Genomic DNA, 22,368 nt, shown 5'->3' with positions numbered 1-22,368 from the left:
AAAATGGGGAAATTGGAAAATTATTTCCAGACTCAGGCTGGGACTGGTTGGGCACTTCAAACATCTATAAATAAATCCATCTCACCTCTATGCAATCTAGTATGGTTTCATTACTTCTATTGCCCAAAGTAGCTTTTTGGGTTATACTATTTGGAGTTAAAGAGTCCTGTATGGCAGAACTCTTGCGCCCCACACATTCAATTGTTGCTCCTAATGAACCAAGAGCAGGTTCAGTTTCTGTTTCACACAGAGTTATTTCCAGAGTCCCACTGCTGCTCAAATTGAGAGAAGAAGAAGACAAAAAGTATGTATATGAACTTAAAGCTACATTCAAACACAAGCAGACCAGTGGAAGAAACTGAGGCACATGCTAACTCCACATAAATACTGACTTTTCAAATTTCACTTTTGACACTGCAAACAATTTCTATTGAAAATGAAAAAAGCCTACAAACAAAATCCCAAAACCTCATTTATTTGATGACAATAGCTGTGTACAACCCCACCACTGTGCCATTTTTCTGGACAGTCAGCACTGCAGTGACCATCATCCCTCAACTAAACTGAAGTATTACAGTACAACTACAGAGAGATATAAGACAAATTCAGCTGCTGGCTGCAGAACCTCTGCAGGCATGAAGTGCCACAGGTTGCTAATTAACATCAGTGCTAATGGTCTACCTGCATAAGAAAACCTCATTTTACAGAGTTTTACCACATACTGTCTGAGAAACAATTCTCCTGTACTTCTCTACCTCCACATGCTACACTAGCAGACTGCATTATTTTTTAAAAAATAAAAATATTCATTTTTTTCTATAAAAAATAAATATCTCAAAAATCATGTTAGAGGTCAGCAGTGCCAACCTAAATCGACTCTTGTTGTTGTTTCTTCATCCCCAGCACATTTCCCCCCTGGACTGTGACATTGCCCTGCTCTGCCAAGAGCCCACTGCAGCAGCAATGATCCCACCTTGCTTACATCCCTGTGAGTACTCAGTGCCCACCCAAAACATGACTACAAGAGGGAAGAAATTACTTTAAATCATCTGTGACCCCTGAGTTCCGCAAGCCGAGCTGGCAGGTGCTGGCTGTCAGCAGCTTCAGCTTAGCCCAACCCAAACAACTCCTGAAAGCAACAACAGGCAGCCTTATCATTCCAGGGTGACCTTCCAGATACATTTTGGGCTAAAGGAATTAAAATGTTACGAGGCCTTTGTGGAGCAAAGTCTCAGTGTACCAAATACAGACACAAGCACCTCTCTCCTGCTCTGCCCATGTGGACCGACTCTGGTGAACAAATTGTTTGCTGTCATAATCTGGGAGTGAGGGCCAGGTCTCAGCTCCACAGAATGAGGGTTGCCAGCTCTCAGACCAAGAGAGATGAGCCTGTTCTCTGTGGTCTGTTTTACACCGGGATCACAGGAATTGCAGGAGAGGATGGAGAAGCAGAACAGCAGCACCCATGAAGGAAGGAAGGAGGTTTTCACCATGAGTTTCCCTTTCTTGCCTGTGATTTCCCCTGCCTTTCACAGCAGCAGACGATGCCCCTCCATTTTCCAGTTTCACACATGCAGGCTTGGTCTGCCAGCACATTTCCTTGTCCCGGCGCGAGCTGACCTTGGTGAGGCTGAGCTCTGATGAAGGTTTCAGAGCCTGGCACCAAGTGCTGCCTGCCAACACCCACAGCAGCAGCAGCAGGGCTGTCTGCACTCACAGCCTCACACACCTCAGGCTCCCACTGCGATGGAGCCCTCTGGATTTTGGCTTAGCTCCCCTTGCTGGGACTGCTCCCAAACACATCAACGCACCCACTACCACACCTGATTTTCAAATGTAAGCATTCTTAAGCACACAGCTACAGCAAGAATTAATAATGTCTTGGAAAATGTTCCTTTTCACTTTCGGGCCTCGTAAAAAGAGCAGGATGATGTTGTGGCTTCAAGTCAGACTCAAGACAGACACTGGCATACAATGAGACTTTACCCGCACTCAACTTTCTATCAGATTGTCTTTCTTACATCTTCAAAGATCTGGAGTGGCTAGAAGTCTATTCACACTTCTAAAAACATAACTCCCACATCCTCCTTCTGCAAAACCTTTAAAATAGTTACTCTCTCCTCTGTACTTCACACACTTGTCCTATCTGTGCCCCTTCCCCATCTTAGTAGTCATCATAGACAATAACAAAAAAAGTTAATTCCTCTGACATCACAACTGAAGTGGGAGGCTGAAGTAAAAAAGTGAAATATTGATATAATCTAAAAATTAAGACCAAAATTATGTGCAAAAGAGCCTACCTAACCAGCTGCTCAAAGCACTAAAAGCAGAAATAAATTAATTAATGAGTTCTGCCAGCTCCTGAGAATTTTGAGACTGGCAGCAGCCCGATATTTTCCACTTCACAAGTGTCTTTTCATTCATGTGTTACAAATCAAGCCTCAGTTTGCCAGTGTGGAGGGAAACAACTGAGTTTTGGTGAGGAGGAGATGTAAGTCCAGCCTGGGAGCAGTGCAGCCTCAGGTCACAAACACCACACTGGGCTTGCACTAAAATGTCATTTCTCCCAGCATTATATGCTGTGCTGTTACTGCCCAAAGTGCTAAATGGGCGTTCAGCTCCACGTAGGACAGACCTGAACAGAAGCAGCACATGGTCTAAATCCCTGACTTAACTTTTCTAGGCAGTGGTGTTGAGATTTTCAAGGTGCAGGGCAATGCTCAGTGGGACGTTCTGCATTGCCCGGGCTGGGTTCCCACAGAAGCTCAGGAATCTGGTCCGTGGCTTTAGCACACAGCTGAACACAACCAACAATGTTCCGACTTTAAAATCTCCGTGGAATGTTATGTATATTAGCATAAGAAATTATTTTAATATCTACTCAAGCATTTTTTGATCTCTGCTAAAAACCTGGCACCATTTCTTGTTCTGTGCTGTACTACTTCATAAATTAAATACTCATCAGTCAGGTCCCTTCCTTCCCACCTGTCCACTTCTCTTCAAAAATAAACTCTCAAATATTGCACCACACAGTGAGACATAGTTCAGAACAGGACCTTTTCTACAGACTTGCAAACAGTATTACAGAGGATTTTCTATCCTGAAATTCCTGTAATTATAATTTTTTTTCTGAATACCTGAAAAAACCCCGGTGGTACTGGACCTACTGGCATGCCATCTCCTGGGGGAATGTTTCCTAGCACTGGGCTGGGAGCTGCTGCAGCACTCTGAAAAGAACAAAGGGAGAATAAACCTTTGTCATTGCATGGTAGGCATTAAACTCCCCCCAAAAAAACCCCAAACCTGACCAAAGTGCAGAAAGTAATTCTCTAGATATGTCATTATGCCATTGTTTCATCTGAAGGTAAATTAAAATTGTTTAGCCTTTTGTCTATACAAGTACCAAGATCTGTTGAAATAACAAATGTATTTTGAGAGGAAGGGTGCCAGAGATTGCACAGGCCAATTAGGCAAAGCTTGACTGACTTTTAAAAAATATTGTATCTGAGTGTCTCTACATGCACCAATGTGAATGTAAGTTGCATACTTCTTGTCTTATGCATATGAACAGTCTCACACATGCACAAGGATACATACAGAGCATAAAGAAAGTAATTTATGCATTTTATCAGCAATTTCTAAGCACTTTAAAGATAATTTCAGCAGCCTGTAATATTTTTCCAGAACAACAACAAGCTTCAAAACAGGGCTGTGTTATAAACAGTACAAGAAGGGATGCTCATGATTCTGCTGGTAATGCTCAAGATTTTACCAACCCCAAAAATAACCACCATGACAAATTAGAAGAATTCAGGTTACGTTTTTGGAAGGGAAAAGAAAAAAGGGATTTCTAAGGAGTGAATCAGAGGATGAAATTAGGTACCTTTGCAAATCCTTCAGCTGGAATAAGCGAGTAAAGAATATTGCTCCTGGCAATTTACATGCAGGAGATTGTCACAGAAAAGAGAAGCCAAACTGTTTCTGTTGTCATGCGCTGGAACCTCAATCACTTTTAATTTCTAGTATTCTTCCTTCCTACAATGTGTTTCTGTATGGCATGAGGCTGAATCACCTATAAATGCTCAAAATCTTGTGTGAAAGTACTGGAGCACACAGAATGCTCCCAGAGCCACTGGCAGGTTACTAACGACCTGCCAAAGCCTGCCCTGCAAAACACACAGATATTAAATTATCACTCTATTTATTGTGCACTCACAGTCGATACCCTAAAGATGCAGATCTGGAAATTGCATTTCCAGGTGTTTGGCACAATACCTAGGAAAGGAAAGAATAATGCTGGAAAGATCTGAAGACTGGTACAAAAGGAGAGATGACCTTTTTCAACCAAGCAGAAAGGAAACATTCAGTTAATCACCACAGATTTCTTCATGGCTTAAGCTGTGTTTTAGAATTAAAGTTCTGAACAACTAGCAGTAACATATTTAGCATCCAAGCTGAATGTTCTTGGGAAAAGTCTGGAATGTATCAGAAATATGGAATGTATCTGAAATATAAAGTCTGCAAAAGATGCTGGGTTTCAAAAGGAGTGCAAGGCTTTTATTCATGAAAAAATCATCTAATAAAGTATTATCTATGCAAGGATCAGCACTAAAACACTGTAGAATTGCAGCTGACAGGGAAAGCCAGCCAGGTGAGCTGGATGCAGCAAATACTTTGGAATTATAACCACAAATCATGCAGGGAGAGGCCACCACAAAGCAGCCAGAGATGCTGTGGCCAAAAAATGTGGTGCTCTGCCAGCTACTGCCACTCATGTCAAATAATTATTTTTGTATCATTTTCATTTCCAAAGAAAAACAGGAAAAAAAAGCTGTTGGTTTGTTGCTGTTTGGGATTTTTTAAAGGAAATATGATCTGTTTAAGCATCAATGTGCAATAAACCCATGAGAGGCACAGTCTGAGTGGAGCATGTTGGATGCACTAATACAGGTACAGGTTTTCTGGATGAAGGATGACAACAGCAGCACCACTGATGGAGAAAATCAATGATGTTAAAAGCCTGAGCATCTCCAAATGCCCCAAAGAGCCTGAGCTGCAGTGGCTGACCAAGGAGGGGCAGCCCATTAAAGGGGCACTGCTGGGCTTCATTACAGCACCATCGTCCCCCAGTGCCCTCACTGGGCATGGCATGTGCCACTGGCCATGGGATGTGTCCCCTGCCAGGTCCTTGGGGTCACAGGGGAGGGAACAGCCCCTTGGGATGGAGAGCTCCCACAGGTATACAGCACCCTGCTGCTCTTTCCCACTATGATTATTCTTTAAAAACCCCCAGCAAATTTAGTTAAAAAAAAATACAGGGGAAGGGAGAAATAATGACTATTCCAGAACAAAGGGAGAAAAGGATTGAAGTTATAACTGTTAGCCATTTGTGGCCTAAAAAGGCTTTATATTGTAAGGAATAGACCTAAAAATAACATGTTCATAATTGTCTCAGAGAGGTGGGGTTTTTCCCCTGTTTCTGCATCTCCCCTGGCACTGATACCAGAGGAACCCAGCCCCGTTCCTGGTGAATCACCAGGAACTGGCAGGGAGGGACTCGATGTGCTGGGTTTGATTTTTAGTGGGTTTTTAGTGGATTTAGTGGAGTTTCAGTGCCTGATAGCCCTCCCAGGTCACAGCACCTGTGCAAGCCCCCTGCCCTGCCCCTGTGAGAGGAGGAGGGAGGACTCAGACTCTGCGTGGCCACAGCAGCAGGGCAGAGCTGCAGTGCCATAACCCCAAGAATTCTGCAGTTACACTCTCAGGTGGCACAGAAACCTCCATTTCTACCCTTCATTATGCAATGCACTGGTTTTTTGTTTTCTTTTTTTTTTCATCTTTGTTTGGGATTTTTTTCCCTGATGGGCAATGAAGTCCCAAAGCCAGAAATAAAGTATTTTCAGTGTTTTGGGTATATTACATTTTCTAGCTTGTGCTAAATAATGACTCTTTTAAGAACTTCTACCAGGTAGATCAATAAACAAACCTGCAACTGCTGCATGGAAATATTCTTATTTATTCCATCCTGATGAATTATTCATTCTTTTTCCACAGTCCCATAGCAAACCATGGCCTCCTTTTGCATGCCTTACAAGCTGTTCATCATTTATACTTCCATTAGTTTGACATTTTAAATATTTGCAAATTGCTTTCCCTGCTTTTCATAAAAAGATGAAATCAGAAAATTTAGATGGTATAAAGTCCTTGTACAGTAGCTTACCTCCTTAAAAATGGAAATCAGTATTTGCTTTTGTAGCTAAAATAATGAATTTATACTAATGAATTTATAATAATTTACAATTATTAATTAAATCTATCTACTTGACTGCAAGTTATTATGGTCATTCCTTCTCTACCCAAGCTACTCTTGGCAATGCAAAAATAGATTATTATAGTAACTAATAAAATTACCTATGGTTTAGGATGGATTTTATACTAAAGAAATCCCAAAGTAAATAAAATGTAAAGTAAAATCATTTAGCTATTCCACTAGTACAGTATCTGAAGTATAAAAATCCAGAGATAAACCTGCAATGCTCATTTTCTGAGGCCATCCCAAGAAGTGCCTGATGAGGGAAGCTTACAAAGAATTTCACTTGAAACCAAAAAATGCTACAAAGAAATTACTTGACTTTAAAAAAACCCTCACCTGGCTCTTTCCTTAACCAAGACACTGAATTTCAGGTATTTTGCTTACACTAAAACTTCCTTATTTTTAACTTAAGTTTACCACATGTTACTAAATTTGCCCACTCAGGGGAGAGTTCTGTTTTTAAGAAGTCTCACTGATGGGAAATGATGTAATCTACTGGGTGATGGAGGGGAGGAGTTGGACCCTACAAATAAAAGTGTTAGACACTCAATTCCCTCATCCCCTCACCCTCCTCCACGTCAGCCCTAAATCTACTCTTATCATTTAGGAACACAATATTTTCATATATTCATACAAGCAGCCAAAGCACGTCATCTCCGGACAAAGATATTCTGCCATGGATGGTACAGACACAATCAGCTGAACTAGAGCAGAAAGGATCAACATCTCGGGATATTTTTATATACACTGGTATTGGGTTAATGAAACAAATTGAACAGGGAATGTGGAATGTGAAGAACAATGCAGGAAACCACAACCACGTTTGAAATCCTGGTGAGAGCAGCACAGTCAGAAGGAAAACCAGAAAATGTCAAAACTTAAACAATTGCTGGGTTTCATTTTATTTTCTTTTCTCCTTTTCTTTTCTGGGGGCAGGGGATAAATATCTGGTACATGAACTTAGGAAACTATGGGAAGTAAGGAATTTAAACGTAGCTGTAGGTTGGTTTTGGGTTTTTTTTCTGGAAAGACAAATGATGGATGATTACTATTTCCAGTCATATTTACCACATGTTTAATTTCTGGTCATTGATAGCTTTGAAGTACCAGGCATACTGCAGCCAGTACCATTAAAAAATACAGAATTTCCTTTCATAAACACTTCAATTTGTAATTTACCAAATCTTTCTAAGACACCAGCTGGTTCCTGTAACAGACCTTCCCTATTTGCACCCATCACAAAATAAAAAGTATTAAAGGAACTACATTGATTAACCACTAGCAACCTCCTTGTTTTCTCCAAGATGGAACATAAAACTACTCATCACTCTGAACAACAAAATAAATAAAATTTCAAATACTTTAAATAAGTCTCTGTGCCTTTTACAAAGCCTTTGAACATGTGGCTGCACACCAAGAAGCCAAAACCCCCAGACTGAGCAGCCTTGGTTTACTCAATGCAGATTGGAAGGTCATGCCCAAAAAAGGTGGATTCATCACACTGAAAGAGGCAGGTAATTCGAAAGATCTGGATCATGAGACCTAATTAAACCCTGGCGTAGCTCCACTGATATATATTTGTCTGAACTGCTTAATTTCTGTTGTGTAACAGGAAGGCATTCACATGACTGCACAAGTCTGAGAAGTGTAATTGTGGAAGGTCATTCCTTACAACTTCTCAGTTTTCCTCCAATCCCAGCTCCCTATGGTTTCATCTGGACTCTGCTATTTTATTTCTCTTCATTCCATCTTATTTATGAGTATAATAAAGAATAATAAAAATAATGATGCCATCAATGCACATGAAAGAAAAAACCACATTTATTCCTTTTCTTGGAAACACCAAAAGGGTTGCACCAGCGGATGTGGTCATTTAGGGAAGGGCAGATCTGTTGATAATGATGATGATGAAGATGATGAAGGTGTCCTCTGAGACTTCACCCATCCTTCTTCCCCATGAAATAATTCCAGCCCCAAACCCACCTCACTCCAGCAAATATCTGAAGTGGGATCACAGTTTGTATCCCAGTGCCCAGTCTGGGGATTTCATCCTGCTTAGCTGAGACAGAAAAATTTCATTACAGTGCTAAAAACTGGCTACTGGGTTGGAATATAAATTAATTTTGAGGAAAGCTTTGTTATCAGTGAATAAAAGGACTTCAAATTCCTGTTAAAAGACAGCATTTTCATCTTGTCTCTCAGCTGCTGCTTCTTGGATTATTTAGAACATAACTTCCAGCCAAGGTTTTCTCAACATTATGCTTATAAAGAAAAGGTATTTAAAGAAAACCTTCATTATTGCCCAGAAGTTAATAAGATCAGTACTATGAATAGGTATCAGCGGACTGTTCACTGACAAAAAGGTGCAAGAGTAATTTGTTTTGTAGATATGGAAATAAACCTATGACATTCTTTTGAATTTGTGCCCATTCTCCTGGGTTATTTTTTTTTCCAAAACAGACCTGTCCTGAAAGGCAGAATACCCAGCTTTCCCCAGCTGGAGAGTCACAGAATCAGAGAACAAGCCAGGTTGGCAAAGACCTTTGGGAGGACCATGAAGCCCCAGCTATGACCCAGCAGCTCCTCATCAGCTAAACCATGGCACTGAGTGCCACATCCAGGCTCTGTTAAACCCCTCCAGGGCCAGTGACCCCACACCTCCCCGGGCAGCCCATGCCCGTGAAGTTCTTCATGAAGATTCAGAAATGATACTCCAAGCAATGCTTTCAGCCTGTTTTCTGTGAGGGTGAGGGCACTCCTTTGAGGTGGATTCCCAGGCCTGTGCTGCCCAGACAGGTGTGTCTGTGCGCAGGGCGAGGGTCCCAGCCCAGGATCCTCCTGAGCTGCAGCAGCACCGCCAGCCCCAGCAGGAACCACCTGGCTGCCAACAACAAAAGCCACTTGAGGACACAAAACGCTGCTGCTGTTGAAGCCTGGAGCCGAGTTGCAGTGATATTTCAACAAAATGACTTCTTTTCCAGAAGTGACACTTACACCCCTCCTCCAGACTCCCTGGAGACCGAGGCAGCTTTGCTCGGCAGCCGCAGAATCCTCCGCACGCTCCCCGCGCTGCTCTGCTCCTGCTCCCCTCCAGGATCACAGCAAGGGCCACTGCAGAGCAGGCTCTGACCCCTGCCTGCCCCAGGAACATGCTCCTCCTCACTCAGGGAACGCCTCAGCCCCCACACGTTCTGTCTCCAGCTGGATTTTTAAATTCCAGATATTCCCTGTGCTCAAGACACGCCATGCTGCACAAAGAGGATGATCGCTGCTCATCCTTCCCTCCTTCTTCCCCAACACACTCTTCCATTTTTTTCCTTGCTCTACAGATAATTCATGGTTGGTACAATTGTGCTAATTGGACTAGTATGACAAGACTATCTCATACCCCGACTTCCCCTAGCAATTAAGTGGTTGGCACAGTGTCTTTTAATCATTTAATTAATCTAATTGTTAAGCCCACTTTATTTTCCAAAGATTTTAAGATTGCCAGAGTATTGTATCCCAGTTCTTATGGCCCAGCACTCCACACAAGTCAAGTGCTTTTCCATTTTAGGAATATAGTGATTATTAAGATGAAAGTTTTTCTGTATCTCTCTGTCCTTTCCAAGTTATGAAACAAATGAACAAATATGCTGTGAGCTGAAAGACTAAAATTTGATTATGAAATGCAAAGTAGCCTGGTTTGGGGTTATCCTCAGGTCGCCTGGGAGTGATTCAGCAATGCTGGCAATATATGCACAACTTCAGAAAGGAAAAGACACCAAAAACCCCTCAGTAATTCCCTCACAATTCAAAATGGATTTTAGTCGCCATATGTAGCCGACTGGAAAAGCCATATGCACAAAGAGATAAATTTTACTTCAGAGGGACCTGAACTGCAAGATTTACTTCATGATGAAAATGTTTCTCTGCTTCTCCAGAGCCTGAAAAATAATTTTTCATTTGCATGTTCTTGTCTGGACCTTCATCTCATGAAATTCCTCTTTAATAACCATTTACTAAGATACCAACCATGGATACATCTCTACTTTCCAAGAGTGTGCTCCATAAATTATGTCCTAAAATGTGAAAACATGTGACTTCACAACACTGTAATTCTGACAGCCCATTTTCATAAACAAATCTTACTAAAGCATCCATTTGGGGGTTTTATTTGAACATTAGCTCCATTATCAATGGAATTAGTGGCACATAACACATAACACAATGCACACTTCAGAGTCTCTAGCCTCAATTTCATTGCTTTAAAACCAGTGGTATTTCTTGTGTGCGCAGGTGCTGATGAATAAATACTTAATTCCCTAAGAAGGACATGTTCATTTGAAGAAAAATAGGACAAATTTAAAACTCATGGAAAGCTAGCCTCTGAAGTATCTCATTTTTCTCATGTTAGCTGAATATCTATCTTTGGATAAATGTAACTTGTTGAGCAGAGAGTTAACACCTCTAAGTGCTAAACCAGAATTAGGCACTGTGCTTATGAAGACCTCACATTTTCCTGCTGGTGATTATTTGCTATAAAGGAGTTATAGGCAGGAGTCAATGAGCAACAAAAGCCCCCCAGCCCACCCTAGGGAGTACCAAAATTCAAGGAATTTCCATCCATCCATCCCTCCATCCATCCATCCATCCATCCATCCATCCATCCATCCATCCATCCATCCATCCATCCATCCCTCCTCCACAGACAGCAGAGGCAGAGCAGGGTTCCAAGGACGTGGTTTTTGGATGTCCTTTCGGTGGGGGGAAAAAAACCGAAAAAAACAACAACAAAAAAACTAAAACCAACCTTAATTCCCTTTCTTTGGGAATTTGATCCAAGAAAACCAAGCCTGTGAGTGCCCAGCACACAGCCTAGGGCTGGTGAGGGTTGGCGCAAGGAGAAGCAGCCCTGCCAGGAAAAACCTTGGCTCCAAACATGACCAAACTCGCTGGTGCCCAAGTCACACAGCAGAGCAGGTGAACCTGTCTCAGGTGGCTCCTCCTCAGGGAACCAATTATTTTACACCCCGTGGTGTGAAAATCCATAGCAGTGATAATGACTGCTCGAATCTTTCAGGGTTAACTACCTCCTACAGCTCTTAAGCACACCTTTAAAATCTTATTCTTCTGCTTACTTTATTATTATTCGGATTTTTAGGTGGTGCCCACACAGCCACTGAAGGGATGGTGATCCATGCACAGCTATTCCACCTGGCTGGTCCATGGACTACTGGGTCACCCACACAGAAAACAGCAACTGACAGTGTATTTTTAAATACATTATGTTATACAAGGGATGAGATTCAAAATTCAGCTGATGCAAGAATGATTGCTGAAACTTCTGCTTCACCATGTAATTCTTCATTGCACTTCATTAAAAAAAAAAAAAAGATCAGCTAAACCCAGGAATATGGTATGAAAAATTGTCTTCATAAACAGTTTTATACATGCACAGATTGCATATAGAAACAGACTGGGTTTAAAGGAGAATTATGTGTATATGTATCTTCACTAAAAATGCAGATTTTGCAGTGAAGGAACCGTTAAAAGCAAAGCAGGTATAAACCCCCTTGTTTATATAAATAAATCAGGTCACATTACAGTGATCCAAAACAACAGCAAGCCTGTTTTCCCAAGGTCCCTGACTGAGTCTGTGAGTGCAGACCTGTCAGGGTCACCTTCACCTCAGCACTGTGTCCAAGATGGCCTAAAACACCAGAGATTAATGTGAGCACTTAGTGGTTGCAATAATCCATATTTCACTATATATAAAAAACTGGCTTCCTCCTCAGTTAACACAGAGAGGCTTTACAGAAGGAAAAGGATAGATATATCCAGTTTAGCTCTGTTATTTAAAAGAATTATCTACAGGAGAGCAGCAGTCACCCATGTGCCACCTGAACAGCCCTCGGCCCACAATGTCTTTGGAATTAAATTTAAGCTCCAGGTTAAAACATAGCAGAATGAGAACTATGTAATATACAGGCTGGAAACAAGAGAAAATGAGAACTGAAGTCAATTTGAAGCATTCTCCCCATACTAAACTACAACAGAGACATTTTCCAGGAGGAGGAAAATGTGGCTTTTATTGGGATTGCTCTAAACGGCAGCCAAGGCACAGAACTCTGAAGCTCCTCCATTCCACCATTTCCTCTTCTTCACTTCCATTTCTAAGCCTTCCTATCTCTCTAAACAACTCCAGCCTTTTCACTCTCCAGGGACTGCAGCCCATCACACACAAAAAATAAGCAGGTTTCTGCAGGCAGAGGGTCCCAGGGGAGGGATATTAATGTTTCCTACAAAAGCTGACAAAACTTAAGTGTCAGGTAACAGTGGATAATTGTAGTACTTCATTTAACTGCCTCATCTACCCTAATAGCCTGCACAGAGCAAGTGCTGATGAAAGGGACTGCAGATTCCTGGGATGGTGAAGTTTCTCTCCTGCAATTAACTTAGAGCTGCTCACCTGTATGCTTGATGTCCCTTGTGCCTCCAGCTTCATGTGAAATGAACTGAAAACACTTTTGATTTTCCCTGCAAGCACCACTCCATAGAAGGGACTTTCCAGAGTCTGTTTTCCAGAGAACATCCTTTTTTGTCATTCCTTGTGATTACCATTTGCATGGATATTTTACGAATCAAGATCATACACATCAGAGGCTGTTCTTACTTTCTATGCACTCAACTTGGTACCTATTTAAATGTCTGGAGTATTTCATTCCTGCCCAGGTCTATTTCATCTGCTGTATAATTAAAATGTTACCACTCCAGCCTGAAAATCCAAGAGAAAGCTGCAAAGTTTGTATAGAATAAGGACAATCAAGGGGTTATTTTTCCCTTAGTGGCCCCAGTTTGTTGCTATTCCTGTATGAACTTGTGTTTGCAGCACACTTTGTCAATTGTACACACAGCAAAATTCACATTTAGCACAACTACTTCAGATTGGTGAAAGCCTAGCTAGAGCAAACTGCATGAAACAACTTGTAATTTTCAGACTGAAAACCACCCTAGAACACTATACAATGTGTGAAAAGGTGACAAATATCTGAGTTTAAATATACACAATATGAAGGTTGGAAAGAATTTTTTTACTTCTCAGGCTAAGGTAACACAATCACAAACTGTTATCAGCCACAGGAATGAACTTGTACAGGTTTTTCAATTATTTTTAAAATCCTTCTTTATCCCCAGGACAGTGTGTGCATTTTTAGCATGACAAAGGCACACTCGATAAAGCACTGTAAAAAAAACATCAAAAAACCCAAACAGTGTTTTATTACTTTTCTCAGTGTAATTGTTAAATCCTTCTCATCCCAAACAACCCTCAACTCTACCAGTGGCCATTACTGTGGTGCTCCTCAAGCACTCAAGTTTTGAGTGTATTGGTTATTTTGAAGCAGGAAACAAGGTTTTAAAATAAAATAGAAAGAGTTTTTGCTGCAATACAGTACCAAGGCAAAATTGCAGGAGGCAAGGAAAGGCTGCTTGGTGTTTTCCAATTTAAGCTGTACCATGGTTGGGACACGAAGAGAAATATGTGTGGTACCTGCAGGGAGACTTGGGGCATCCCCAAAATCCCAAACCTGGCCAGGCCCAACAGGTCTCACTGACACCTGCAGCTGGGAGAAGGCTTTTGGGGTGACCTTGGGGGTCTCAGGAGGACAGGAGGATGGGGAAGGTAAATGTAAATGTTCCCATTAGTGTAGTTCTGAGTCAGCTCCATCCCCACAATTAAAGAAGAAAGGGCAGAAAGTTCAGAATCTGACTGAAAAGGGCATCTTAAAACTGCCCACGGGTCTCAGAATCCTTGTAACCAGCGTTTCACTCCAGAGATGGGAATGTTTTGCACAGGCAACCCTCCCCCATGCACTTTTTAGGCTGTTGCTCTTGGCTGAGGCTGCTGCTACAACAGGAAATAAAAATTATATTACTCAGGAAGGAAGCTAATGAGTTTCCCCTCCCCCCAACGCCATTAGACACTTCCTGAATAAAGGAGAAGCACATTAATATAAAGAACAGCCCTACGTGAGCAACCAGGGGCTGAACAGCTCCGGGATTAAAGCTGAATTCCATCTCTGGATGGACCAGGAATACCAGGTCAGCTGCCCTGAGGCACCACCTCACTGCCTGTGCCTCGTCCATCCTGCGCTCAAACCACCCAAAATCAGCCACGATTTCATCACTTCCTCTGGGAGAACATGCCAGCAGATAAAACAGCTCCTTGTAAGGAGTGTTTTCCATGTGCTTACTCTCTTCATTTTGCTTTATTGTTCTGAATTTAAGAGGCTGTTTCATAAAACCCCAAATCTGGGCTTTTATTGTTCGGTTTGTTTTGGGAGTTCTTTAGGCTGAGGATTTCTCAATCTGGGAAATATCCAGAGGCCAAAAAATAAACAAAATATCCAACGCCAGATTCATGGGAGCTTAGCGACTGGCCCTGCCGTGTTATTAACATTCAGCACTATTTTAAAGATGCAGCAGCTTCTTCAGTGATCAGAATGTAAATGTTTTTGTGTCAATATTAAGACTTGTGTCATCAAGTTTTCAACGTAGTTCATCGGTATTAGGTACTTTGGACTGTAGTTACCTCAATTAATTCTTGGCATGGTTTGTTTTTTTTAAATGAAGTTATAGTAAGTAATTTTAACTCTTTTCCAACTCTGCAAAAAGGTAAGTGAGGACCATCTGAAATTTAAAAAAATACAGAGGAGGGAAGTTTTGCACCTGTTTTCAACCTTCACAGGAGCAAACCTTCCCAGCAAAGGTGCACCAGACAAACAAAATAACTGAGTTTAGAGCTATTCAGCATGAGCTTTTTTGACCACCCCAGCATGACCAACAGAGACTGCTGCAGCACTTGGAAAATCTACTTTTTTGCTTTGGCTTATCCTGTTCTTACTCCCTCTTCTTTCCTGGCTAACAAATATCTTGTTTTCTTGCCTTCTTTAGGCTCCTCCCAATTCCTCGATCCACCAGTACTTTTTACCTCTTTTCATTTACTTTAGTTGCTAAGACTTAATGGGAGCCTGGAAAAACAAAGCAGATTTTTGAGTTTTACTGGCCAAAACGAATGGGGAATAAAAGTGCCCCACCTGGTACCCTGTCTCTGCCACAGGCACAAAAAGATAAAACTAATGAGAACAGAAGGATTTCCTGCCACAGTTTCTCCAGCTTCTGTACTCTGTAACATCTTCTGTACCAAAACTATGGCTCATAGAATTATTTTATGTGCCAATCAGAGAGTTTTAATTTCAGACAAGACCTAATAGTGTAGAAAACAAAATAACTAAAAGTGTAACTGATACAATTTTACCTTTACACATCCTCTTCCTCGTGTTACAATACATCAGGCGTTTTATTGTGCTTATTTGGTAAAAAAGGACCATTTCCTTATCACACTGAGACACTTGAGAGTGTGTCTGACACTGGATGTTCCCTTTCCACCAGGAGCTGAGACACTTGGATTTTTGTGCTAAGAGGAAATCGAGATGCACCAAGAAGCCACCATGACACGGGGCATGTGGAGCCTCAGGATTTAATTACAGGATCCTGTTTTCTAAAGAGAAGCCACACAAAACCATGTTTAGAAGCAACCAGAATGTGTGATTTAACCCATGTGGATTGAATTCCTTTGTTCCTCACTGCGGACGAACACCACGTTACCTATGCCCATGAACAACACCTAAAAGGCCAAAAAATGGGGAAAAAAAAAAAAAAAAGAAAATAAAAGAACCCCAAATATTTCTTTTTAATTTGTTTACCCATTTAAGAAGCACAGATATTATTTCCAGCCAGGACTAGCAGCCTTTGGCCACGGTTCTGAACATACCTAGGGAGTGTTGTGAACAACAAAACAAGTTTAAATTATTAAAGAGGAATTCTCCAGGAAGCAGGAGGATGAGCTGGGCAGAGGCCAGCACTACCAGCCAGGTTTTGTCATGGGGACCCTACCTAAGCTGGAGACCTGCACAACACAACTCTTGGACAAAAACAATACATCACTCACAGCAAAATAAAAAGTACACATGTGCACAAAACCTTCCACATCTCTTCCTCCCTGAAACTAAATGTTAGCGAAAGGTTAAATTTCACCTCGTGTTAATTCCACAGAAAAGCAGGATAACTCTGCAAGGAATTAATGCTAAATGAACCAAAATTCCCCCTAAAAAGAAGAGATTATGGTTTTTTGAATTGTTTGCCACATTGAAAATGTTACATGCTCTAAATTTGAGCACAAATATATCTGTTTGAGCATGTTTTTTCACACTCCTCACAGAGCCTGTCGTTAATCACGTGCCAAACATGCAACAGTTCCCATCTCCTCCCAGCACAGCCCCTCTGCATCTGCGGCTCCTGATACCAGCACATTGTCCCAAGACCAGGCCAAACTGCAAACTCACAGAACGTTTACCCACAGTTTTTCTTATCAGTTGCAGCTAAGCGACAACAAAATCTAACCTTCACACAACCTCCCAAATTGTTGCCCTACCACTCAACAACCACTTTTTCCTTCATTTAGAAGGCAATGAACATTACATTTAGAAATGAAGGCACTAAACCTTTAGTTTGATTTATTTGGGAGACTTTTTTCTGATAACATGTTGCAAACACTGCAAAAGGGACTAAAGATCACCCTGAGATAAAAAAGGGTTTTTAAGTAGCACAGGAATTTTTAAACTTTGGCATTTCCCTGGGCACAGTCCTTTATCTAGCCTGCAGGTGATGCTCTGAGCCTGCCAGCCCCAGCCCAAAACACACACACTGCATCCTTAGATACAGATAAAATGTAAGTATTCTAAAAGGTGAGGACAAAGACAACAAGAAAACTTTATTCTAGGGGTTTGTTCCCTCCCTGGAAAGAAAGGACTTTCAAATAATGAAGCAGTAATTAGTCTCATATCCTTATATTATCTTTCATTTCACATGCCCTGTCATGCTTTTTGTTCAGAGAATTGCTCCAGTAGGCTTTAAAAAAAAAATCATAACTGCTTCATATCCATTTGTAATTCAGTAAGGTTTTTCATTTTTGGTCTATCATACTGACACTGTCACTTAATATCCATATGAAGAGCAAGCTTCCTTTCACCTGGAGATCCCCAAAGTGCTGGGCACAGAAATCTGTTTATCTTGACGGTATTCAACGTCTTTGAAATTAAGATACGAATATTCAAAGAATGCCTCCCACACCAAGCCTAAAGATAGAAATTTTTCATTCCCATTGTATATTCTGAACTCCAGAGCTGGCAGTTTCAGAGTTCGGAATTTCTGAGTGCACCATTTTAGCTTCAGAAGAGAGAAAACACTGAACAATGACTTCATCAGAGCTCAGAAAATATTTTAACCCTTGTTTAAAATGAGGTTCATTTTGTCCTCATACTTTTCCTGGGGGAGAAACCCACCTGTTCTGCACCACTTTGACTCGTTTAGGAGGCATAAGCACAGCATTTATGTAGCACTAAGTCCCCAGTTCAGAGCCACATGATACAGCAAAACCCTCCTGAACTGAATTTCCAGAAGTAAGACATCTCAGTTCTGACAAACTGTCATTGTGCTTCACTGCTGCAAGTCTTATTGAAGTTAAGACTTCAAATAATACCACTGAAACAGAAATTTTAATATTTACAGGTAATAAAGGCATTGTACAGGGCTGCTTTGAAGTTAATCTAGCACTTTGAGGCACTGGAACCATACCAACTTTCAGCTTCATAGTACTGGCTATCCAAAATTTAAATAATTAACTAAATAAGGAAGGGGAGGAAACTCTCATAGAAGTAAAACTAAAGCCTTTCTTGATACAGACTTTCAAAAAGAGTAAATGAAGCTTCCCTGAAAAGTCACCTTGTTATTTAATGGTTCCTAACAGTTTCCTACAATCTTGCACATCCATTATATATTTAAATAAATAACAATTTCTTTGGTGGAGTAATAACAATGAGGAGTATCTCAATAGAAATCAGCATTCTGTACTTGGAGGGGCAAAAAAACTCCAGACCAAGCAGGATATAACTTCTCTGGGGACTGAGGAGACCTTGTGTGTAAACTGTCAACTCCTTCCTCTTCCCTCAGCAGCAGGAAAGGAAACATTAAGGGTGGGACATCACTTGCTTCTCTTACAAAGAAATCCCCGGGATCACAGATACCACAGAAAAAAATACCTGTATCACTAACAGAAATGATTAGTTTTATTCAGCAGGGAGAAAAACAAAAGCCCTGTAATTACAGTATTGCTAGCTTACACCGGAGGAGAGAGGTGGAGTAAATATAAAATAAGTACAGCTGGACTCTTTTTACTGCCTGGTAGCAAAGACGGAAATAAACCCCTAGGATAAAGTTCTTCTCAAGAAATGGAGCAAGTTGAATTGTTAAAACCTTCCCAGAATTTAAGGGACGAGAGTGCACTTACAGCCATCTACAGGGCTTGCATCTGTCCCAGCTAAATCTCACTTAATGAGATTTATGTCAATTTCATTCAAAATTAAGTTATGTTGGAAGAAGAACTTCTTACTCCAAAATTATTTAATTTATGACTTACAAGCAGGTACTGAGGTCAGACAAAACTGAGGACAGGGAACATCTGATCCTTTTCACTGCAGTGAGTGACTGAAATGAAGAGTTTTGAGGGATGATTTTAGAAAGGTCCAAGGTCCAAACCAATTTCTTGGTTTGTCTCCTGGTGCAACCTTCTCCTTTGTTTTTCACAGATGTCAACCAGCCTGTGACAGAGCCCCAGGGGCACCAGCAGCAGCTCCTGCCTGCAGTGGTTCCAAACCCATTTCAGAGACTCCCTCTCACAATGAGGTCTGGAGAAGAGCTTTAAAGAACGCATTTGTTTCACACATTTGCTGTGTTGGTGGGAGGAATGGAAGGGCCCCATGAAAAGCCCCTCCAGTTGCACCCCTGACCCCCGTGGCCATGCCCAGCTGTGGGCACTGCTGGCCCTGAAGCGCTCTCTGCAAAATTAGGGACCACACGAGGGTCTTGGTTGGCATTAGAAGATGCAACACCTCCCACTGAGGCATCTCCAGATTTCTTTTTTTGTTCCAGAAACTTGGAAGTAGCCTCATTTGAGGGGATTAAAGGATAAACCTCAAGGATTATGATGAAAAGATAGAAAGACAAGGTAGGGTTTTACCCACACTTGCCTCTGGTTGATCACCACATCCAGAAGAAGGTTCTACTTCTCTTCTTCTGGGAGTAGCAGCTAGAGTCACATTTAATTTTTACTGCCGCCACAGTAAAACAGCTTTCTGTGATGCCCAAATGGAATTATCTATATTTCAGTCTGTGCATAGTGCATTAACTCATCTCAGTTAGCAAGATCTTGTATTCATTTTGTTCAATATTCAATTTACAATAAACACACTTTAAAAGGAATTAAGCACTGTACAAGACTCCTACTAGTTTCAAAAGGTATTTCCAATTAAATACATTGTAACACCTTAAATAAAAGAAAAAACAGTAAATTCTACATGAATAGCTGTCATCTGATGCAGAAGAGTAAAATTGTGGCAAATATTCATAAAATAAACAGTCCCCAAAGAACTTCCTTGGGTAATAGGCACAATCCAAGCAGAGTTTTGAAAAGAGATGGTTTTCCACCACACTTGGAACAGAAATATATCAAATAGATATATTTGTTGGCCTCACAAAGACATTCTAGGGCTGGTCATACAGCTCAGAAGTCTGTGAAGCCAAGCTCAAAAACAAAGTGAGGCTCTTTGATAAAGAATATTCTTCATGTTGCTTCCTAAAGACTCTCTTATTTCAATATTTCTTTTTTGAAGGAACTAACTGAAACTCCACTCACTTCAAACTTAGAAGACACCAAGATGACCAGGGCTCAAAACTTGAATAATTAAATACTAATCAATCCATTTTTAAGAAGAATCCTACTGAGCAAAGTTCCAATTTAATGGTATGATGTGTTCTGAGGATCTAAACACAGAGGAAAGAAAGCTGGTAAATAAAAATGTTTTTTCAGGAAAGTATTATGAAGGTATGAAGTTTTATAGGCTTGAAAAGAACATGAAATAATAAGTTCTTCTCCAATTCCAAAGAGAAGAAGGCAAAAATTCCCTGGGAATGTGAAATACAAAGGAAAGTATAAACATGCCCATGATTATTAAATTATCAATAGTGCCTCTTCTTCATAATGAAACCTAATTCATTGTTTGAAGACATGTTTAAGTCTTTAACTGAACAGGTATGAATGTGAAGTTATACAAAGCAAGTCCTAAAAACAAAAGTATAAAACATTATATTATTTTTAGATGATTTTTTAAAATAAGCTTTTAATTATCACCTACTTTTTGGATTTCTCAAAGGCTGCAGAACTATTTGAGAGCACATAAATGTCTGACAAATAACTGAAGTCAGAGTCTCATCTGATGCTAAAACATTATCACATTCTGCCAAGGGGCTGTACTAATGGCTGTATGGGAAAAGTACAAAAATCAATGAAAATCTATTAAATCTAAAAGGTGTTCTTTGTTTTTTCATCTGAAGAAGCGATATTAAAACTATGTCTGCAATTCACATCCTCCATGACTGGATTAAAAAATGAAAAGAAACCGAAATCTTACAACCTGTGACAACATCTGAAGAACCTTCATAATGAGAAGGGATACACCCCAAAAAATTGGATTTCACACAAGAAACCTTGCACAGTGACAGTCTGCAGAGTCATAGGTGGTGAACATTTTCTGCAGCTGTAGAAATTATAGATTTCTAACAAAACTAAAGCAGGTGGAAATGTTCTTATGAAATATGGCAAATCAGTTATCCACCTCTGAAATTATTTAGAAAATTAGCATCCTCCTCTCATCAAACAAGGTCACTTGCATCATTGTATTTAATTTATTTTACAGCTATAAAGAAAAAACTTAATGTCATTATGTTATATATGGGAACCTCATTAACAACATCAGAAATTTCAGAACCATGGGGAGAAATAAATCAACAGAGTCAGGAGGATTTGGGAGAACTCATTGTGGGACCTTCTGTTTTTGCAATAGTGTGTCTGTGTGCACAGGATACGACAACAATTTACAGCATATTAGCAAAGATTAAAAAAAAATTAGAAGGCCAAAGATTACAAATAAGTCTGGGTCATTAGGATATTGAAAAGTAAAAGCCCAGGCTCACAGTGCTTCAAGGCACCCACAGCACTCAAAGCACCTTGAACTTGACTGTTGCATTGGAAAGATTGATTAGAGGAGCACAGAACTGGAAAAAGAAAGATTATCCATTTGTTTCCTTGATGAACAATGATCATTGTAAAGCTATTGCCAATATTTAGTCAATTCCCTTTAGGATTGGGCCCTTCCAATCTATTTCTCTGCTGCAGCCAGGTTACGTGGAGGCCGCAAGAGAAGTAATTCTGGGTATTCTGGCATTGTTTAATTAACCAAAACCAAAGACTGACCTAATCACTGCTGAATAAATCAGCTTCTGCCCATCATTTCTAGCCTAAAAAAATACAAAAGAAAATGTTGTCATGGAAACCAGTCTATCCCAAAGGTATACTGCATTTTTTTAAATCCAAATTATACCAGAACCCATATTTCCCTTATTAGCAGAGATAAAATCTTTGTCATATTACACTGAGCATGTCCTCCACTCAGCACAACTAAAACCAGCCTAATTTTTAAACTAAATTATTAAGTAATGGTAAGAAGTATATATAAACTATGAGTTTGCTAATATGCAAAGGTATAAAATCTCTAGACAAATATGATAATGAATGGCAAGACACACAGAAGACTGAAAACACCAAGTAACTGAAAATCAAAAAATTAAAATCAGAAAGTCTCAAAAAATTAAGAAGGACCTGAGTGTTGGTGTCAGCTTTTGGCTAATTTTCCAGGACTTTCAAATGCACACACTACCCTGATTCATGTCTGGACCTCAATGCTTATATTTATTTCATTTATTTGCTGCACCAAGGTCAAAATCTTTAGAACCTGAACAGTGTCCAGTATGTTTTGCCCAAACACTGATGAAGATTAATTCAAAATGGCAAAAATCTTGCTCAAGTCCTGTAGATTTAAAGCAAAATTAAAGCTTTTTTT

General features: G+C 40.4%; 1 protein-coding gene across 1 annotated transcript in view; it reads right to left on the bottom strand.

Moving 5' to 3' along the window:
* The window catches only part of SSBP2 (single stranded DNA binding protein 2), a 122,131-nt gene that overhangs the window by 40,883 nt on the left and 58,880 nt on the right, over positions 1-22,368 (bottom strand). Inside the window, exon 5 of the mRNA XM_014309463.2 lies at positions 3,138-3,227. Within this exon, the coding sequence (XP_014164938.1) occupies positions 3,138-3,227 (90 nt within the window). The remainder of the gene's footprint in view (positions 1-3,137; positions 3,228-22,368) is intronic.

Source organism: Geospiza fortis, unplaced genomic scaffold (assembly GCF_000277835.1).
Source record: "Geospiza fortis unplaced genomic scaffold, GeoFor_1.0 scaffold43, whole genome shotgun sequence".
NCBI lineage: Eukaryota > Metazoa > Chordata > Aves > Passeriformes > Thraupidae > Geospiza > Geospiza fortis.
This window is presented reverse-complemented; position numbering and strand designations above follow the sequence as displayed.